At 50.6% G+C, this 19,302-nt stretch overlaps 1 protein-coding gene across 7 annotated transcripts in view; it reads right to left on the reverse strand.

Annotated features, from left to right (window-relative positions):
• Positions 1–285: 285 nt before the first annotated feature.
• SEPTIN6 (septin 6) overlaps positions 286–19,302 on the reverse strand; it is a 67,590-nt gene continuing 48,573 nt past the window's right edge. For 3 of the 7 annotated variants that reach the window (XM_042973729.1, XM_042973727.1, XM_042973728.1), the window contains exons 7-11: positions 17,337–17,505; positions 14,184–14,316; positions 11,115–11,305; positions 8,624–8,685; positions 4,430–5,102 (exon numbers count right to left, since the gene is read on the reverse strand). In XM_042973729.1, the coding sequence (XP_042829663.1) occupies positions 5,032–5,102; positions 8,624–8,685; positions 11,115–11,305; positions 14,184–14,316; positions 17,337–17,505 (626 nt within the window). In that variant the 3' untranslated portion in view covers positions 4,430–5,031. Of the gene's footprint in view, positions 3,886–4,429; positions 5,103–8,623; positions 8,686–11,114; positions 11,306–14,183; positions 14,317–17,336; positions 17,506–19,302 lie in introns of those variants that run through there. The other 4 variants (XM_042973733.1, XM_042973730.1, XM_042973732.1 and 1 more) reach the window with 4 other exon arrangements.

A 19,302-nucleotide genomic window follows, 5' to 3' on the forward strand; every position in this document is an offset into this window, starting at 1 on the left:
AAGGGTGCTTGGCTCCAGAGCCTGTATTTTTCCACACCTAAGTGCCCGCCCCTGCTCAGTGACGTCATAAGCGAGTGTTTCTCTCTCTCTCTCTCTCTCTCTCTCTCTCTCTCTCTCTCTCTGTCTCTCTCTCTGTCTGTCTCTCTCGACTGCCCCCTAGTGTGCGAGCTGCGCAGACGCAGGCCAGTGTCGTTTCCTCCGGTACAGAGAGGATAGGGACCACGCTAGGGTCTCCCGCATCTGACCAATAGGAAAATGAAGCCGAGGAAAAGAAAACCCTACCTCGACTGCAACCGGAATTGTCGAAAACTGACCGTCCTCCCCTCTTGTCTACTTTAATGCTGGGGACAACAGAAGGCTTCCCTCCCTGGTAGACCCAGGACATAAAGTCCTACTTGCTATCTATAGAATGCTTTTCCAGTCATAAAGAACAGTCATGTTCATGAATTTTCGGGATGCTCACATCACAGGGTTACATGAAAGAAAACATGCGGCGCAGAGTTCTGAATTTGCTTCAGGAATCAAAACTCATCCCAGAATCTTGGGAGGATCTGGCACTTCATTTCCAAGACACCTTTTATCCCGGAGGATAATCAGCTCAATGCAGCAGTTAAATCCACGCTAATGAAGGAAAAGTAGAGGACTTCCTGCCCCACCCCCACCCCGCCCCGTGGGAATTTCAGGCCTAAATGGGGAGGAGGGGCACAGCAGGGCCCACCTCCTAAGATTGCCTACCGGCTCACCTCCCTGAGCCCCTTAAGTCATTCACTTGGAAGGCAGCCACCCACTCCGCCCAGAGCAAGCCGTGGTGGAACGCATCCCTTAAGGATTTAAGATCAGATCACACAGCCATCGAGCATTTCTTTGAATTTTATTGAAAATTGACAGACATGGACATTAGAAAGGTACCAAGCTAAACAGTGCTGGTTTCGGGAGGTTTCTCCTGGCGAATGAAAGCCCCAGAGGGGCAGTGACTGGTCACACTCTTGAGAAAAAAAAAAAAAAAAAAAAAAAGGGAATGAAGGAGAAGAAAGGAAAAACAAACACAGATTCTGGAAAACATGCAAAGAGGCTCTCTCAGGAGACCCTGGACAGCGGAATGGCGATGGTGGTAGGGCTATACGGGAATAAGCACACTCACATACATGGTATTTTGATGCAAGTTAAACCAATGAATTCAAGGCAGATTTCTCAACATCAAAGCTCTCCTTGCAGAACCCGGGTTGGACGGAACCCTCTCTCAAAACCCCAACTGGCCTTGGAGGGTTGAATGAAGTCATTTTGCTCTAAGTTTAAACCCGCCTCCTGTCTCTGCCTTCCCCACCTGAGTGTTAGTGGATCCACTTCCCCCCTTGCTGGGAGGGGAGGTCTGCAGAAGGTCTGTGAATGCTGAAGATAGGACTGTCGCGTGGCTTTCTCTTCCGTATTCAAAGATGTTTAATAGTGGCCTTAGACAGTCAACCCATCGAACCGGAGAATTGGCATTTAAAGAGGAAAAACAGAAAACTTGTGAACAGCACATCCACACCCACAGCTGAGGTCTCCGGCCCCAGTCACTTACACTTGGGTGAGTCGTCTGCAGTTGTCTCTCTGAGGTCACATTTGGTCCATTCTCCAGCTCTGAAGGTTCTTTTCCTGCCTTGTTAGGTTAGGACCTTTCCACTTAAAATACCAAGTAAGTCAGGAGAGAGCTTCTTGCCTGGACACAGGGACACATGAACACTTGTGGAGTGTGCAGTGTGTGTGTGCGCGCGCAGTTTGAGGGGAGAGGGGGTTGGTTCGTTTCTGGTTTGAGACAATATGGAACCCTAACTCTTCTATAATGGCAGTCTTCTCCTTTAGACTTAGTGCAGCTGCTGGAGACAAGATTAAAAAAAGCTAGAGAGGGAGAGAGAAAAGAGAAAGAAAACACGAAATTAGCCGAAGAAAAAGGACATCCAAAGTAAGACAAGGCAAGGGGAGTGGGCAGTGCGAGGTAGCAGAGATTATACTTGGAGAAGACAGGTTAGAGATGGGGACACTGGGAAATCTGCCGAGAAGGTTTTTAAGAACACCACACACCAGTTTAAAGCTTCTTGTTTTAATTAAAAACAGCCACATGTGAATGCCAAATGATTAAAACCAAAACCAAAACCAAAAGTGATCTGCACCTCAGGTAGGAAAAGCAAACTTCTCGGCTTAAGAGAAATGAGGGTGTGTGTGTGTGTGTGTGCGTGTGTGTGCGTGATCGTGATCGTGATCACATGTGGGGATTTTCCAGGAAAGCTCGGACCATTTCTAATGACTGGTTTTGTTTCACCTGAAGTTAACAGAGTATTTAGGGTACTTAAGAAAAACAATAACCATTGTACTAATTAAATAGCCTTTTCACTGCAGAAGGAAAAAAGAAACCCTTTCTGTCTACAGTGAGAAAAGCTACCCAATAAAATAACTATTTTAACCCTTTTAATCGGCTTTCTAAAGGCCTCGTGTTCACTCCCAGGTTAGATTTTTTGTTTACCAAACTTCCTTGATTACGAGGATCATCTAGGGCACCTGGTAAACATTCGCAGGCCTGGGCCCCACTCCAGACTTCCAGGAAAGCCGACCAGCCAACAGGCACCGTCAGCAGAAACACTCAGTTCAGGAGCTGGCCTGGTCCGCTGCTTTGCCCGCCCCTGCCCACTCCATCCTCAGATATTTTTCTCTGGGTGGGAGGGACCCTTCAAAGGCCCTGTAATGCTAACTATTCATTTTCTCCGAACATCAAAAGACCTGGGTCTCCAGGAACATATAGGAACGGGTTGAATCCATTTGTGAAACGGATCGGGAGTCAGGACACACTGAATGTCGCCTGGCTTCTGCTGTGAAACAGAACTGGGACATCTGGCAAGTCCCTGGACCTCTCTGGGCCTCAATTGCCCTTACCGGGGAGGGGCGGGCGAAGCGGGTCATTATCTGTTTAATGGACCGAAATTTCTCCCTCGAGGCGAAATTTCTGCCTCGTCCCTGAAGTCCTCCCAAAGGCTGGGTGGGCTACTACTTTTGAAGTTTTCAGAACTCCTCAGGTCTCTAGTAGTTAATCCGTAAACAAATGTAAATGAGGGGGCCTCCTACTTGTAATGCAAATAATAACCCAGAATAATGGAGGTCCACTGGTTATTTAAGTTTGAGGTTCTCGGGAAATAGCTGTAAAACCGGACACGGAGACATCAAAGCTGCAAATAAGATGCCTTTCCCAAGGAGACTTGACAGCTTTAACGTAGCATCTCTCTGAGCTACTGGCTGAGTATCCACGTTTTTGTGTGTTTTATACTGTTTTGAACCTCCAAGCACGGGGTCTCCAAACATGCTCCACGATGAGACTTTCTAAAGGCCCTTTCTAGTTTCTCAAGAAACTAGCTTATATTTCATACTCGCCTCTGGTCACTAACCAATCAGTGACTCACCAAACAATACACAGCAAAACTGCGCGCTTGTTCTGCCAGCAAGAAAATGTAAAGTGTGTGTGTGTTTTTGTTTTTTCTACTTTTCGCTTCCTACCATGGAAGAGAGGAAACCCCCTCCCCATTCTCAACACTGCAAAAAGCCTGGAAAATTTGGCATAGCCTGGTTTAACTGTGTGTTTTTGAAGAAGAAGGAAAAAAAAGGCGATAAGGAAAAAAAAAAAGACCTCAAAAAAACCAGAAATACAAAAGAAGGTCATGATCAGTGCCAGTGGACTCGGAGGCAGAACTCAAAAGAAGAAATGGGGCTCAAAGTGAAGTACACGGCAGGGGTGGGGGATGCTGCCTGGCACCCCAAAGGAAAGCTGTCAGTTAAAATAGGAGCCTTGGCTTTAAAAGGCTAAATGGAGTCCAGTCCAGCTGTAGCAGGGGATACTATTCAGTACACAGCCATGGATTACTGCAAAGGAAGGGCAGAGAAACGGTGTGTTAGCCACACATCATTGCCAGGTGACCTTCAGCTCGCTCGCTCGCTCGCTCGCTCTCGCTGGCCAAACACCAAAGGCCACACTGTACCTCGTGGCCCTGACCTTGGAGGGCTCTTTACCTCACACGGGTTCTCAAAGTCACTATCAGGTGGGCCCGTGATAAAAATTGGGGCTGGAACAGTTTTAGACTGGAGATAAGGTTTGGGACCTTCCAAAGCACAACACCTGGTGTTTGCCTCCCCAACCGATTGTCTCACCTCTTCTTATGGGGGCGGGGGGAGGGGGGGACACATGCAAAATACAGATTAAAACTCCTGACATGCGCTAAATAGACGGGAAGACCCATCAGTGCAAAACTGAAGACATTGCTTCTTTGACCGCTCGGTTTGGCAGTTTCCAACGTGGGGCTGCTACCGGCTCTGCCTGATTGGGGTGGTGTGGAGCCCTAAGGGAGATTACAAAGATACTGAGACACCTCAGAAGAATTCCAGAAGTCTATCATTGAAGACACTAGGCTGGTGAGAATATTCAGGTTTATTCTCCCTTCTGCATTTGTGGGGTACCCGGCATTATAGAGAGGAGAAATCTATGCTATGTTCTTCAGCGGTCGAGTTTTCTGGAAAGGGCTCAGCGTAACTAAACGCGTTCTGGATTTTTAACACAACTTGAGTGCACTTACTCGCGGAGCAACTCAAAACTGGAAAGGGCCGGGCTCGGAGGCCAGAGGGAAGAGGCACCAGAGGACCTCCTACTGGAGCCCTCTCAGAAGGGGCCGTGGCCCGGTGCCTGGGGACCAAGGGGAAGAGCTGACTGGCTCTGACCCGGCCACGGTGGACGCAAATACTTCAGGGGAACAAGCAGCAGTCACGAGCAGGGAAGCTGGTGGTGGGGAAGGGCAGATGGGACCATGGGACGTGTCACAGTGTGGCAAAGATGGCCGGGGAGAGGCCGGCGGGGGAGGCGCCAGGAGGGGGGCTGGGATGCGCCAGGCATCTCCGAACCACGGCGACCGCTGGCTTCTCGACCAGAGGCCAGACACCATCCTCAGACTCCCGGGCTTCTATAAACTTTGGCAGGAAGAGAGGGGAGGGCACAGGTGGCGTGCTCCCCCGGACGTGTTAAGGGGGAGTTAGAGAAAGGGAGGCCCAGCTCTGTTGCGCAGGAAAAGGGCGTCTACAGGAAGCCCAAACTGAAAATGAAAAGAGAAGTTGGGTTAATGAACGGATGGATTAATGTACCAAAAAAAAAAATAAAATAAAAGGTTAGAAGAAAATTGTCATGACGACTAATGGATAATTAGAATACAGCTATGTTAGAATAGGGTCTTACTGCATTGGCTCCTGGGAACATGCTTTCTCTCTCACACACCCCCACACACCTCTGAATGGCAGGACAGTGGCATTAAGCTGGCAAAATCATTATCAACAGCCACAAGAATACTTTCTTCTGAATTACCAGGTCCTAATGCCCCCCCCCCCCCCCACGCAGACACTACAGGAATCCTGTCAGCAAATCTCCAGGTGGCCTCAGGCCACTGGATAGAGCGCCAGGCTCTCGGCCACCACCGACTGCGCTGTCCCTTAGGGGAAGCAGAGGGGGTGGAGCTTACTTGGGAGCAGCTCCAGTCAACTGACTGGTGCCCCGGGGCAAGACCGTTGGAGAAGTATCCGGGGATGGTTGAGGGGTTCTGCAATAGGGTCCGGACCACAGTTACCTGACAAACCTGAGCTACGGCAAAGCCATTATGGGTTTGTGCTCGCCCAGCACTTTCACCTTGCTGTCATTTAAACTTTCATGCCGGTGACATTAGCAGAGCAAGTAGTATCAATCCCCTTTTGAAACTTACGAGGAGACTGGGGAACAGAGATACCGACGGACGTTACCGTGGTCACAAAGAAAGAGTCACAGGATCAGAACCTGAATCCTTTGGCTCTTTGATCAAGACTCTTTCCATCACACTGACGTGTTCCTGACAACTCCTTGCCTGGGTTTCTAGCCTCCGTTTTATCACCCGCAAAGAATACGTTTATCTCATTAAATAAAGGCTATTAGATATTTGCGAGGGATAGTTAAAAGCATGTGCAGATGTGAGATGTGAGTATATTTGTAGTCACTTCCTCAGAGTGAACATATCCACACACCCACACATTCTCTCCCTCTCATGTGAATAGCCATTTATACCAGAAATTAGGCGTTCTGCATTCTTGTTCCAGTTCTGCCACTAACTCACTGTGTGACCCTTGGTAAGGCTCCGAAATCGCCCACTCCTCCATTTGCTCATCTTGCAAACTGAAGATTATTCCTTCCTTCTCTACCTCACGTGATTGTTGCAAGGTGAAAAGAATATATCGTCCGGAGACACGCTCTGGAAAGTGTTAAAACACTGTACAAAATGCTCACCTCTTGTTTTAGTCTCTCTACTCCCGAGGGGAAGAGAGGCCTCAACACTGTGATGGCCTATGCTCTGGGCTGCACGGGAAGGTGGATATATTTCGGCGTGTGTGTACTGTCCACGTGCTGCACGCCCCCCACACACGCGGGTCAAGGGGCCAGTAGCCACCGACATACGGTATCTGCGACTGCGTACGGGTCACAGAGGAATTTCTCTTACAATTGCAGACAGCAGGCCGCAGCACCTCAAGCAATTTCGAAAGCAGTGAGGAAACAGAGAGCCTCCCTCTGCTGGCACTCCAGTTAATGAGGGGTGGCCTTTGTGATCCGCCCCTGGACCGAGGGCTTTGGGGAGGGGACAGGCTTCCTTTGTGGCTTTCAGATCCCGTGGGGCCAAGGCCTCCCTCCCCTATTTGGATTGGAACCACTTTCGCGGTCTACTGGGGAGAAGCCTGCCAGGAGAAGCCGACACTCGGGGTTGGGGTTGGCTGTTCCCACCGTGTGCCAATTGCTTCTCACTGGTACGGCGCGGCTTTAATGATCGTTTCGCCAGAATTCATTTTCATAATGGCTACCGACAGCGATCTACTCAGGGAAACCTGACCCGAGCTGTGACAAGCCACGTGCACCGAAACCCGAATCAACTGAGACCTAAGCTACCGCGATACAGCTTTCCTGCTGTCCTCACTGAAAATGGGGGAGCAAAGAACGGAGCTCCTCTGGGCGTCAGCCACTTGGCTGGGCACCAGAACGACAGCAGCGGACACACGCTGTAGGAGCTCGTGGCCTTCCTAAATGGAAGTCGGCCCTTTCATTCCTGTCAACCAACAGGGGCTCCGAGACTCGCCTGTCAGCCAGACAATACATCATCTCGTTGTTCTTTGAGGGTTGTTCCCTTTGGCTGTTTCAGGGGCTTTATGTTTCAGAAGCCTGCCTGGACTTCCTCTTCGAGATTTGCTTGAAAGTAGGATGTTTTGCCAGCTGTCCAAAGTCCCCAGAGTAGTAGCTGTGGCCATCGGTTTGGCAACTTCACAGCGGGCTTGCCATTTAAATCATAAACTACACTGGTGAGTGGGGAGAAGTCTTCTCAGTATTTTATATTCCCTGACCCAAACAAACCACGCGGAACAGGCATTTATGAGACAACTAGAGTATTCTGAACACTGACTAGAAATTTTATGTTAACAAATTGTTAATTTTGTAGGTGTGATAATGGTAGCGTAGTGGTTATGTTTGTTTGTTTGTTTGTTTGTTTTTTTAAGCATCACTGGCTCTTAGAGCTACATGCTAAAGTATTTCCAGATGAAACGATGTGGGTTTTGCTTTCTAGTGCTCCAGCATGTTTGGGATAATAGAGGAAATGGGATTGGCCAGATGTTGACAGTTGTTTGGGGGCAGGGTTTGGGCACACGGGGCTGCGTTATACTATCTTCTCTCTTCTTTTGTTCCTGTTTGGAAGTTTCTATGATAAAGTGTAAAAAACAGTATTAGGCCTAATTATGTTAAATGAAACATATTTATGTTTCCTCCCTGCTCACTGAGCCTAGAAGAATAGACAGAAGGTGCTTAATCATTGCTACAACCAACCTATAAACCACATGATGTCAGGGACGGCTTTTATTCAGTCTGTAGACGTTAATGCCTAGCCCTCAGGAATCCATGTTGCCAAAGGTTACCTGCTTACCTTCTTGTCAAAGGTGTACATGAAAGCTGGTATTCATAAAATGAAATGTGAGGAAGTCTCTATAATATTTGAAATCTCTTTTCTTCCACTTTTACTATAGGGTTTTTTTTTGGGGAGGGGAGGGGTGCACATAGCCAAAGGGAATTTGAGAACTTGAACCCCTTGAATAAGAAACAGCCACCACAGGGAAATAGAGAAGCAAGTTTCCATTGACTTGGAACATACCCAAACCTGGGGTCAATGCCAAGTGTGACATTGCAGGACAGCCTCGCAAACCCAAAAGCTTCCCTCGTCACTTACACGTTAGTTAATTTTGAAAGCAATGACTAAGGCACTTGTAAGAAAAAAAGAACGGCCACAATTGAAACCTCAAATATTGAGGACCCACGGGATCCTCCTGCGCTACTCAACTCTTCTAGCAGCGAGTCTGAAAACGCTCCGCTTTGAACCACGCAGGCAAACATTCCACACGTACACCTGAGACCACAGCAAACTATGTCCCCATACTGTAAAGTCCCAAGAGCTAGGACAGTGGAGCGGCTTCTTGCGTGATTAGATGTTGGGTGGGGAGTGGGATGTGGGGACATGTGTTCTAGAAGCCTCTGCCGGTTCTATTTAGAGTTAATAAAGCTTACCAGGACCCTGGGTCTCATGCAGCATGCAGCAAACAGCAGAGTTAACTGTAAAACAGTAAGAGCTGATGAAGAGGGAGTGAGCTTGAGGAGAAATCCAATATTATGAGCTGACACAAACAATGACGGGTTAGAGATCAAAGGAAATGAGGAAGAGTGGGGGCGGGGAGGAAGGGCGGGCTGGGAGGGACCCCGGGAACACCAATATTCTTTCGTAACCTCTTTCAGGGCAGCCAATGGAAATTCTGAGTACGTGACTCTATTACATCCAACCACCAACTCTTAAGAAGTGCCTCCTGCCACCGCCTCTACCCTCCAGCCCCCCCCCCCCCAGCAGCACTATGGGAGCAGAGTGGCCCAGATCTAAAGAAGGGTTTTCCAGAATTTAGCCAACTGTTCTTGGCATTACAGAAGAAGCCCAAGGAGCACCTGGGTGGCTCAGTCAGTTTAGCGTCCAACTTCGGCTCAGGTCATGATCTCATGGGTCGTGAGTTCAAGCCCTGCATGGGGCTCTGTGCTGACGGCACAGAGCCCGGAGCCCGCTTCGGATTCTGTGTCTCCCTCTCTCTCTCTGCCCCCTCCCCTGCTCACACTCTGTCTCTTTCTCTCAAAGGTAAGTAGATATCAAAAAAAATTATTAAAACAAAAAAAGAAGCCCAGGCCTGGGCCATTTCTGTGTCTGGAAAGATGGGAGACGACAGTCTATTTTGCCCTGATTGCTAATATGAAGTCCCACACGCCAGCAAGGTTTTCATACGTCTCGGAATTGGACAAAGGCGCCATCACCAATTACAAATATTCCTGGAGACTGGAGAGACACGCCTCCCTATATAGGGCCCTCTGCCTGGAGTGAGAGAGGGGGATCAGTTCACGTGAGACAACTAGGAGAGAACCTGGTCTGAGAGAAACTTCCACTGAATAACTGAATTGGGAGTATTTATAGTTTAGTGTCAGTGGGGTCCAAACAAAGGAATCTCCTAGTTCCGGCAAGCGGGCCATGAAGCTGCCCCAGGGATTGCGTTGACAAATACCACAGGCTATGAAGGCAGCCGGTTGGAGCCGGAAGACACATTTAGGTTTTTCTGATCTTAAAAATAGGAACCCATTCCTGCTGGTGCAACTAACACACAGTGCGAGATCAGTGTGTCCAGTGACACTTCTTTACGGGCTAGTTAAAGCTTATCCATCAGGTAACACCAAAAAAAGTTCATTAGTCAGTGATCTGACACCTAGTGGTTTAACTCCGTAACAAACATCTCTGGACTGATTGGTGAAAGTGTTCAAATTACACTTTTGAGTCATTGGATTGCCAAGTTGAGTGCCTACAAATATTAGATCTTTTACTGTTGTACGGAAGCCACTGTTTCACTCCTAAGCGATTGGCCAGGCACAGAGGCAAGTTAGATGTTTCCTCCTTCCGGCAAATGTCCAACAGTTGAGTCAGGAACAAGTAGCTAAGAACAGAAGGCAATGACCCTGGACACCTTTCAGACCCTCAGGCCCCTTTAGTAAGGACATCGCCCAACAGTGCCTCCAAGGGCTCCCCGAGTCCCGCTGCAGAAACTAGAGCAAAAGGGACGACCGGACAGTTCCTGGTGTTGTGTACATCCCTCTGGAAATGCTTCCCTGTCCTCTGGCTCCGGGATGACAAGTGGGTGACTTCGGCAAGCAAAGCCTGGCATTGGGTCAGGGTTATGGACCCACACGTAGGCGGGAATCCACGCTAGCCTGCCTTACCAGATCCCAGGAGACCTAGACACCCTGTGCAATCACTCTCCACCTTGAGGGTGGGCCACACGGAATCTACTAGCATCTGAGGTCTCCCCACCAAGTTCTCAGCAGCCCAGGCCTGAAAGAGCTAAGCAGCCAAGAGGGATGGATAGCACAGGGTGGGAGACCAGGACTGGGCAGCAGCCTTCAGTAGCAGCAATTCAACTGCTGGCTGCAGCTAAGTGAGAATGGGGTTGGGGGGGGGGGTGGCTACAGGCATGGGGAGGTGAACACCTCGGACACAGGATGAGCAGGCCGGCCCGTGAGCCAGATCGGCGCCAACCTCTGGGGAGAAAGGGGGTGCCCAGAGGCTCCGCCAAGGCACTCTCTCTCCCCCCGACCCTCTATCTACCCTTCCTTTCATCCATCTCTTTCTTACAACTCTAGAGCTCTTTTGATTTCCTTCTTTCTTCTTTGTCCCCTCCCACATTCCGGTGGCCTCTCCTCTCTTGTCCCTCCCTCTCCCCCTACCTAGAGCTTTGCAGGGCTTTCCTAAGCGGCCGAGCACAGGTGCCGGGCCTCTGGGACGTCAGCCGTCCCCTACTCTCAAGTCACCCAAACTCAGGGGACACTGAGACCAGTTCTGGGTCCCCAAGTGCATCTGTCAGCCCACGGCTCACCTCGGGCCACCAGCCCTCAGGCCCATCTGTCTCCAGGCCCTGCACTGAGGGGGGAGGAGCAGGAGGAGAAAGAAGCCAGGAGCCCAGAGCAGCCTAGCACTTACTTTTTCTTCTCTTTGTCCCTTTTCAGAGTCTGGGAGCCTCCGGCCTGGGAGCCCTGCGACTGGAGCAGCTCAGCCGCTGTCTTTCTCTGTTTGAAGGCATTCACTTCATCGTCCAGAGATTTCTTCTTATCCTCCAGTTTCTTCTTCTCGTCCTGGTGTAGCTTCTTCAGGCGGTCAAACTTCTCATGCAGCTGGCGGGGGGCACAGGGAGTCTGAGGACAGTCCTTGCTTACAGGGAGTTCCCAGCTGAGCCGGCCCGGGGCGGGTAGGTACTGGCAGGGGGGACGTCCTTCAGGGCCCTGGGACCTTAGGAGACTCTCTGCCAGGAACTGATATGAGGGCCCCAAAGGGCACCGTGTTCTGGAGAGTTCCCTTCTCCTGCCACTTTACCTCCACCTTTCTGCTCTTGACTATGGGCAGGGAACTATGACTGGCCATATTAATTGTGAGTAACAATAACCTTTCTGTTATCATCTGTACGTCATGAGGAAACAGAAGGTTGAAGAAGTTAAAGAATTTGTCCAAGGTGAAACCATTCTTTAGAGGATGATATTGTGAGATCTCCCGATATGAAAGGGGCCCCTGCCTTTTCTTATGCGCCTTTAATCAAGGAGGATCATCAAGGATTGCAGAGAAGACTTCCGCAATGCCAAAGCTGCTCAGAGAAAATACTTGTCCTCAGACATGGAAAGAGATAAAAGAATTTTATAAAATAGAATGAGTGCAGAGACCTCAGCTTTGACCAAGGGGAGACCCAGCTAGCTCTGAATAGAACCAGACACCCAGGGGACACCTGTGTGGCTCAGTCGGTCGAGCGTCTGACTTGGGCATAGGTCATGACCTCACGGTTCGGGAGTTCGAGCCCTGCATCGAGCTCACTGCTGTCCGTGCAGAGCCCACTTCGGATCTTCTATGCCCCCCCCCCCCCCACTCTCTGCCCCTTCCCGGCTTGTGCTCTCTCTCAAAATTAAGTAAATTAAAAAAAAAATGAATCAGACACCCAAAGGAGAATGGGAAGAATATTCTGGCAGGCCGTTGTGGCGGCAAACTAGAATGTGATCGATTACCCTGAATACTAAGAATGGACCAAGCATAACCTCACTCGCTTTTGGAGAGAACTTAGGATTCTGTAGCACTCGAAGCACAGGACGGAGGGGGCCAGGTCTCCGGGTCCTACAGGTATTTGGGACTGACACGTAGTGAGAGCCGGTGGGTGCCAGGCTTGCCGTGTAAACCAGCTTTCAGTAGCCACTTGGGGTAGGGTGGTGGAAGCCCTGCCCATCAGCTGCTCTAACCTGGCTTTTGTTCCTTGGCCTTTCATTCATCCATCTTTGAGATCTCCTCACAACTCCCTCCAAAACTACTGGGTGACATTTTTCTTTTTGGAAAGTGACACTGAAATAAAATCAATATCCATGCCATGGACTTTGGTGATGACCCTAGAGAGCCACAGCAGATGACAGGGGGAAGAGACTTGGGAAGTAAGTAAGTGCTTCCCTTTTATTTTTTTTAAATTTTAAAAAATGTTTGTTTATTTCTGAGACCGAGAGAGACAGAGCATGAGTGGGGGAGGGGCAGAGAGAGAGAATCCGAAGCAGGCTCCAGGCTCTGAGCTGTCAGCACGGAGCCCGACGAGGGGCTCGAACTCACAAACCGTGAGATCATGACCTGAGCCCAAGTTGGTCGCTCAACTAACTGAGCCACCCAGGTGCCACCCCCCCACTTTTTTTTAGAGAGAGAGAGAGAAAGTGAGCACGAATGGGGCAGGGGCAGAGGGAGAAGGAGAAAGAGAATCTTAAGCAGGCTCCCACTCAGCGCAGAGCCCAACGCAGGGCTCAGTCTCACGAACCGTGAGATCATGACCTGAGCCAAGATCAAGAATCAGACACTCAACCAACTGAGCCCCCCAGGCGCCCCGGTCCTTCCCTTCTGTATGGGTCTCAAGGCCCAGAGAGATGAAGCAGTCACTGACGGCTAAAACCGTAGCTGAGGCCACTGACTTGGGCAGCAGCGGGCAAACCGGTAGTGGATCTTGGGGACAAGGCAATGGTTGGAGGACGAACTTCACTCTGTCAGCCATGACTTACCTGATGAAAACCCCAGATAGACCAACAGGAGTTTAAAAACTTGCCAGGGCTGCACAGATGTTCCCTTACCGCTAATGTGAAATGGGGACCGAATATCCAAGTGACCGGGGAAATGCCCCAGCTGTCACTGATGTAGGTTTCAGCAAGGTACTTAGGACCGCCTGGGAACACCTTACCCTGTGGCCGTCAAAGCAGGTAGCGTGGGGTGGGACAGCCAAGAAAGTGATCACCTGTCCCTACCAAGCTCTGACCTGCCAGGAAGAGGGAAAAGAATGAGTCGGCACCTGACTCTGAGGGGGTAGGTGAGGTCTTGATTCTTGAGCAGCGTTGCCCACTAGAACTTTCTGCAGTGATGGAAATATTCTGTACCTGGGCTGTCCAATCCGATCGCCACTAGTCACATGAGGACTGAGCATTTGAAATGCGGAGGAACCGAGTTTTCAATTTTACTTAATTTTAATTCATTTAAATTTAAATAGCCCCATGTGGCTAGTGACTACCATATGGGAGCGTGCAGCTCTAGAGAATTACGTAGCATAGTGCAGAGAATGAGAACACACCCTGGCCTTGGGGAATGAGGGATCAAAAAGACATGTATCTGGGGCTGCCTGGGTGGCTCCATCGGTTGAACGTCCCAACTTTGGCTCAGGTCATGACCTCGCATTTGAGTTGGAGCCCCACGTTGGGTTCACTGCTATCAGCGCACAGCCAGCTTCGGGTCCTCTGTTCTCCTCTCTCCGCCTCTCCCCCACTTGGGTGCACCCTCTTTCTCTCTCAAAAATAAAGAAACATTAAGAAGAAAAGAAGACATAGATCTCTCAGTGCCCTCGGTGCCAGCCAAGGCGGGGCTGCAGATACCGTACCCCTTCCTGCCTGGAAGCTGCAAGGCTCTAGCTGGCTGTGCCCCCGGGGCAGAAGCCCCTGCTGTGCCCAAGCTCAGCCCCCTCTTTCCTGCCTCCTGGGCACTCAGGGTCGCATTTACCTCTTTCTCTGCCTCTTTAAGTTCAGCTTCCTTCTCTTTGACTCTCTGGACGAACATCTGTCTCATCTCTTCCTCTTTCTTCTGGAGCTCCCCTAGGAACTCGTTCCTTTTGGCCTCATACGTCTCCTGTAAGCTGTAGACACGGTCAGGTTAATCCCCCTGCCTCTGGAACAGTTCCCATTCAATGAAAACTGGCGCCAGCGATCCTCCTCGGGTTCCCCCCAGCCTCCCCCAATTCCGGGACGGGTGCAAAAACAGAACCGCAGAGCTGCAGGCAGCTTGCCTAGCATGTGACTGCAGGATCACAGGGCTGCTTGAGGGGGACAGGGCAGCCCTGGTGAACGGACACAATATTTAGAAGCAGACTTAGAACATCTGCTTCTGTGCCCTGGTTATACAGGCAAGGAAACCGGACCAGAGAGGTGAGGTGATTTGCTCAAGACCACACGGCTAGTCAGGCGAAGGGCAGGGACTGGAAGCTGGGTCTCTCATCTCTTAATCTGGATCCTTCCTCTGCATTGTGCTCCCAGGTCCTGGCTCTGAAACTGACTGCAGTTTCAGAGTTAATAGTTAATGAGCTATTAACTAGCTATAATAGTTAATGAGCTATTTCTTTCTTTTTTCAAGTTTATTTATTTATTTATTTTTGATGGGGGGAGGGTCAGAGAGAGAGGGAGAGAGAATCCCAAGCATGCTCCATGCTATAAGTGCCGAGCCCAACATGGGCTTGATCCTATGACCATGAAATCATGACCTGAGCCTAGATCAAGAGTTAGACGGTCAACTGACTGAGCCAACCAGGTGCCCTTTAATGAACTACTTCAAACACTTGGTGAGACTCCATCATGTGCTAGACACAGAACTAAGTGACACTATACTAGGCACTCAACATCTAGAGCTGACAGCCACTATGCCCACCATCAAGGAACTCATGGTCTACTGGGAGATGCCTAGGCCAAGTCTCCCTGACCCCAGCCTGGACTCAGTTTTATAGAAATAGGAGTCAGCCTAGTGAAGAAGAGGAGGAATCATGCTCCGAAGAGGGCGGCATGTGGAAAGGCACGTGTGGAGAAAGGATGATGTACTTGGGGAACCAGGCGTAGTTCAACGTGGCGGGAGGGGATCAAGCAAGCTGTGAAGTAGAGGGCGTTGAGATTCCTGAGTCTGTCTGACAGGAGAGAGTAGGTGTTGGACGCTGTGTTACAGGCTTGGTCATGTATCCGCTGCAGGGTTTTAAGCAGGAGGACTGGTTTTTTTTTCAGGCAATTTGAAAATGAGAAAGACCACTCTGGCTGCTGCATGATGGACAGACTTCCCAACAATCCAAATAAATGATGGGATCTCTGACTCCCACACACAAAAAAAAGCCCCCCACACACACAAAAAAAGAATGAGATCTTGCCATTTGCCGCAATATGGATGGAGCCAGAGGGTGTTAACGCTAAGTGAAATAAATCTGTCGGAGAAAGACAAATACCATGAGATTTCATTCACATGTGGGATTTAAGAAACAAAACAATAGAACAAAGAAAAAAAAGACAAACAAACAAACAAAAAAACCAGACTCTTCAATACAGAGAACAGACTGGTGGTTGCCAGAGAGGAGGTGGGTGGGGTATGGAGGAAACAGGAGAAAAAAGAAAAAGAAATGATGGGATCTGAATGTGAAGGGCTGGTAGGGACAGAGGATTTGGGGGAAGTTAGGGAACAGTAAGGGAAGCAGAACTCCTGGAGCTTGGAAGCACTTTAAAATAATTCGGGGGGTGCCTGGGTGGCTCAGTCGGTTAAACATCTGCTCTTGGTTTTAGCTCAGGTCACGATCTCACATCTCCAGGACTTCGAGTCCCACTGACAGCACAGAGCCTGCTTGGGATCCTCTCTCCTCTCTCTGCCCCTCCCCAGCTTGCGCTGTCTCTGTCCCTCTCAAATAAATGAATACACTTTTTTTAAAAAAAGGAGTAAGCTGAAGAAAATGAGCGTGCCATGAGGCCAAGAAGGAGTAGCGAGAGAAGGACTCAAACCAGACAGGTCGCTGCTAGAAAAGCCAGGGCAGAGAGAATTTCCGGAAAGGAGGCAGTGGGGTAGGAATATCTAACGTTGAGTTAAAATCAAAGATGGGACTCAGAGCCCATCTGAAAGCTTTCTTAGCCCGCAAGTATCTCCCTGACTTCCTAATTGCAGCCTGACATTTCCTGAGAGGGGGACTGAGCTGTAATAAAGGGCACCACATGATAATTTAAAACGTGGGGCTTGGGGCACCTGGGTGGCTCAGTCGGTTGAGCGTCCGACTGCAGCTCAGGTCACGATCTCACAGTTTGTGAGTTCGAGCCCTGCATCAGGCTCTGTGCTGACAGCCTGGAGCCTGCTTCACATTTTTGTCTCCCTCCCTCTCTGCCCCTCCCCTGCTCACACGCTGTCTCTCTCTCAAAATAAATGAAGATTAAAAGAAAAAAATTTTTTTAAATGTGGGACTTATGTCACGCCGCATGCATACAGATCAGACGATGATACTTGGCGTGTGGTTCCTGTCGGCATAGCAAACCGCTTTCGAAAACGGTCCTCTTCTCCGAAAGCACCTCAAGTTCTGATTTGAGACGGACGTCAATGGTTATTAACACCCGGTGGTCAAAACCAAACTTGCGCCTGGACGCCAGACACTAGGGACAGCGCCTGAAGGGCCTGAAGTTCACTGATACGCGTGCAATGACGGCCACCTGGTCCCATCTGGTTTGATAATGGGAAGGAGGGGAAGGAGCGGATTGGACACCCGGCGGGGCAGTCAGAGTCTGCTGAAGGACGTGGGTCGGAGGACAGGCACAAACTGCCACATTGCGGAAAAGAGCCTCGGCTCAGGGGTCCCCTCTGCTAGAGCTGCCCGCGGCTAGTGCGCATGTGCCTATGTGCGCGCGCAGCAGGGAGCTTGGGCGCCCCGCCCCCTGCCCGCCGCCCGCCGCACCCCGGGTCCTCTGGGCCTCCGGGGCCCGGGCGCTCGCCAAGCCCGCTCTGCCACAGCCGCGGGGGCGACAGAGTGGACCGGGCAGGTGACAGCCCTGCTGCTCTAAGGTCTCGGCACCCGCGTCTCGCCTCCCGTGTGAATTCTCCCGGGCAAGCCTTCCGCAGCCCCTGGGTGGGCTGGGCTGGCCAGAGAGGTACCTGAAGGGCTTGCTGTCGGGGTCGGTGTCCTGGAAGCCCATCTCCTCCAGCTTGCAGCGGCGGTACAGCTCGTAGTGCCGGCTGTGGGTCTGCTCCCGGAGGTCCTCCATGTTCACCCGAATCAGCATCTCCCGCAGCTTCACAAAGTCGCAGTGGGCCTCGTTCTCAACTGCACGGCAGGGGCGGGGGCATTGAAAGCACACTGAAAGGCAGGCTAGGAGCAGCGGAAACGGACAAAACGACAGGCCAGGCGCCTAACAGCGACATCGCCTTTCCACCTCGCGTATGCAGAGCCCGCGAATGTGCCTCCTGATTCACTTTCCCGCTGCAAACGCCCATGAAGAGTTGCAAGGATGACAGTAAGGGAAGATTGCAAGACGGCCAAAAAATACCTGGGAAGACATTCCGTAGCACCCCGACCCAAATTCTTGGAGCAGACACTCACAGGACTGTTTGCTCTGCACCACTTTGGGGATAATGGCGAATGCACATTCAGCCATCTGTCCCAATACATATTTGCGGCATCTCTGTTCCCAGTATTGTATGAGGCGCTGGGAATTCAGAAACGAAGTCATGGAGTCTTGCCCTAAGGAGCTTACAGTTTAGTGGAAAAGTAGATGCAAAGAGACGAATATAATACAATGTAAAAAATTACCAACATGGAGGTGTATGGCCAAGGCACAGTGAAAGCCCAGAAGAAGGGGGCGGCGGCGGGGGGGGGGGTGCGCTAAGAACTCCTAGCAGAGTGAAGCCTTCACCAAAGAGGCGATTCTTAAGTTAACTCTCGACGGAAGAATCAGAATTGATCAGGCAGATAAGGAAATAGCCCAAGGAAATAGGCAAGGTTATGTGGCTGGTAAATTGCAGTTAGGATTCAGACGCACGCAATCTAAAGGCCAGGCAAAGGCTCTGAGCAGGTGCCACGTCTAAAGAAGGACATCTATAGATGGCAGTGACAAGGAGGGGTGTGGACCGCAGGTGTGGCCCATCTGGATGGTAGGTAGTAGCTTCAAAGGAGGTGTTTTTTAGGGGGTAGATAATGGCCTGACAGCAGCAACGTGGCCAGGACAAAGTGGACCCCACTTTCCGGCCTGAACGAACGAGCCCCCTCCTCAAAAGAGTATGGCATATGGCAAAGGGTCTGCATGCGGGGCAGCGGCCAAGAAGGATGGAGACACAGACCAAAGCAAAGCAAAGTGGACTTCTGGTTGGAACGCCAGGCTGTGAGCAGCCTCTGACCCGTGTCTCCTCCAGGCATGGCTCCGCTGGGCTGCTGTGGCAGTGTCTGGCCTGACCATGTGGGGACGGTGGTGTCTGAGACAACCAACAGGCACACTCACCCTAGGTTCTGTCTTACTGGGCCTGGGAGAGGGTAGTGGGCGTGGGGAGGGGGTCTGGGACGACAGGGTGGGGCACAGTTGCAGCAGACTGCCTCGTGGCCATCAGAGCAACCTTGTCAGAGCTCAGATGGGCTCACATAACCCCTCTGCTTACGACCCACTGCTTTGGGGCGCCTGGCTGGCTCAGTCCAAAGAGCATGTGACTCTTGATCTCGGAGTCTTGAGTTTGAGCCCCATGTTGGGGGCAGAGATTGAATAAAACTTTTTTTAAAAATCAAAAAAGGGGTGCCTGGGTGGCTCGGTTGGTTAAGCATCCGACTTCGGCTCAGGTCATGATCTCATGGTCCGTGAGTTCGAGCCCTGCGTCGGGCTCTGTGCTGACAGCTCAGAGCCTGGAGCCTGTTTCAGATTCTGTGTCTCCCTCTCTCTCTGCCCCTCCCCTGTTCATGCTCTGTCTCTCTCTGTCTCAAAAATAAATAAATGTTAAAAAAAAATTAAAAAAAAAATCAAAAAAGACCCATTGCCTCGGGGCTAAAGCCCCTCGCTGCCATAGAACCTAGGCTAACATTCAAAATCACATCAGGGGCTCCTGGGTGGCCCAGTCAGTTAAGCATTTGACTCTTGAT

The sequence above is a fragment of the Panthera tigris genome, chromosome X (genome assembly GCF_018350195.1).
Source record: "Panthera tigris isolate Pti1 chromosome X, P.tigris_Pti1_mat1.1, whole genome shotgun sequence".
Taxonomy (NCBI): domain Eukaryota; kingdom Metazoa; phylum Chordata; class Mammalia; order Carnivora; family Felidae; genus Panthera; species Panthera tigris.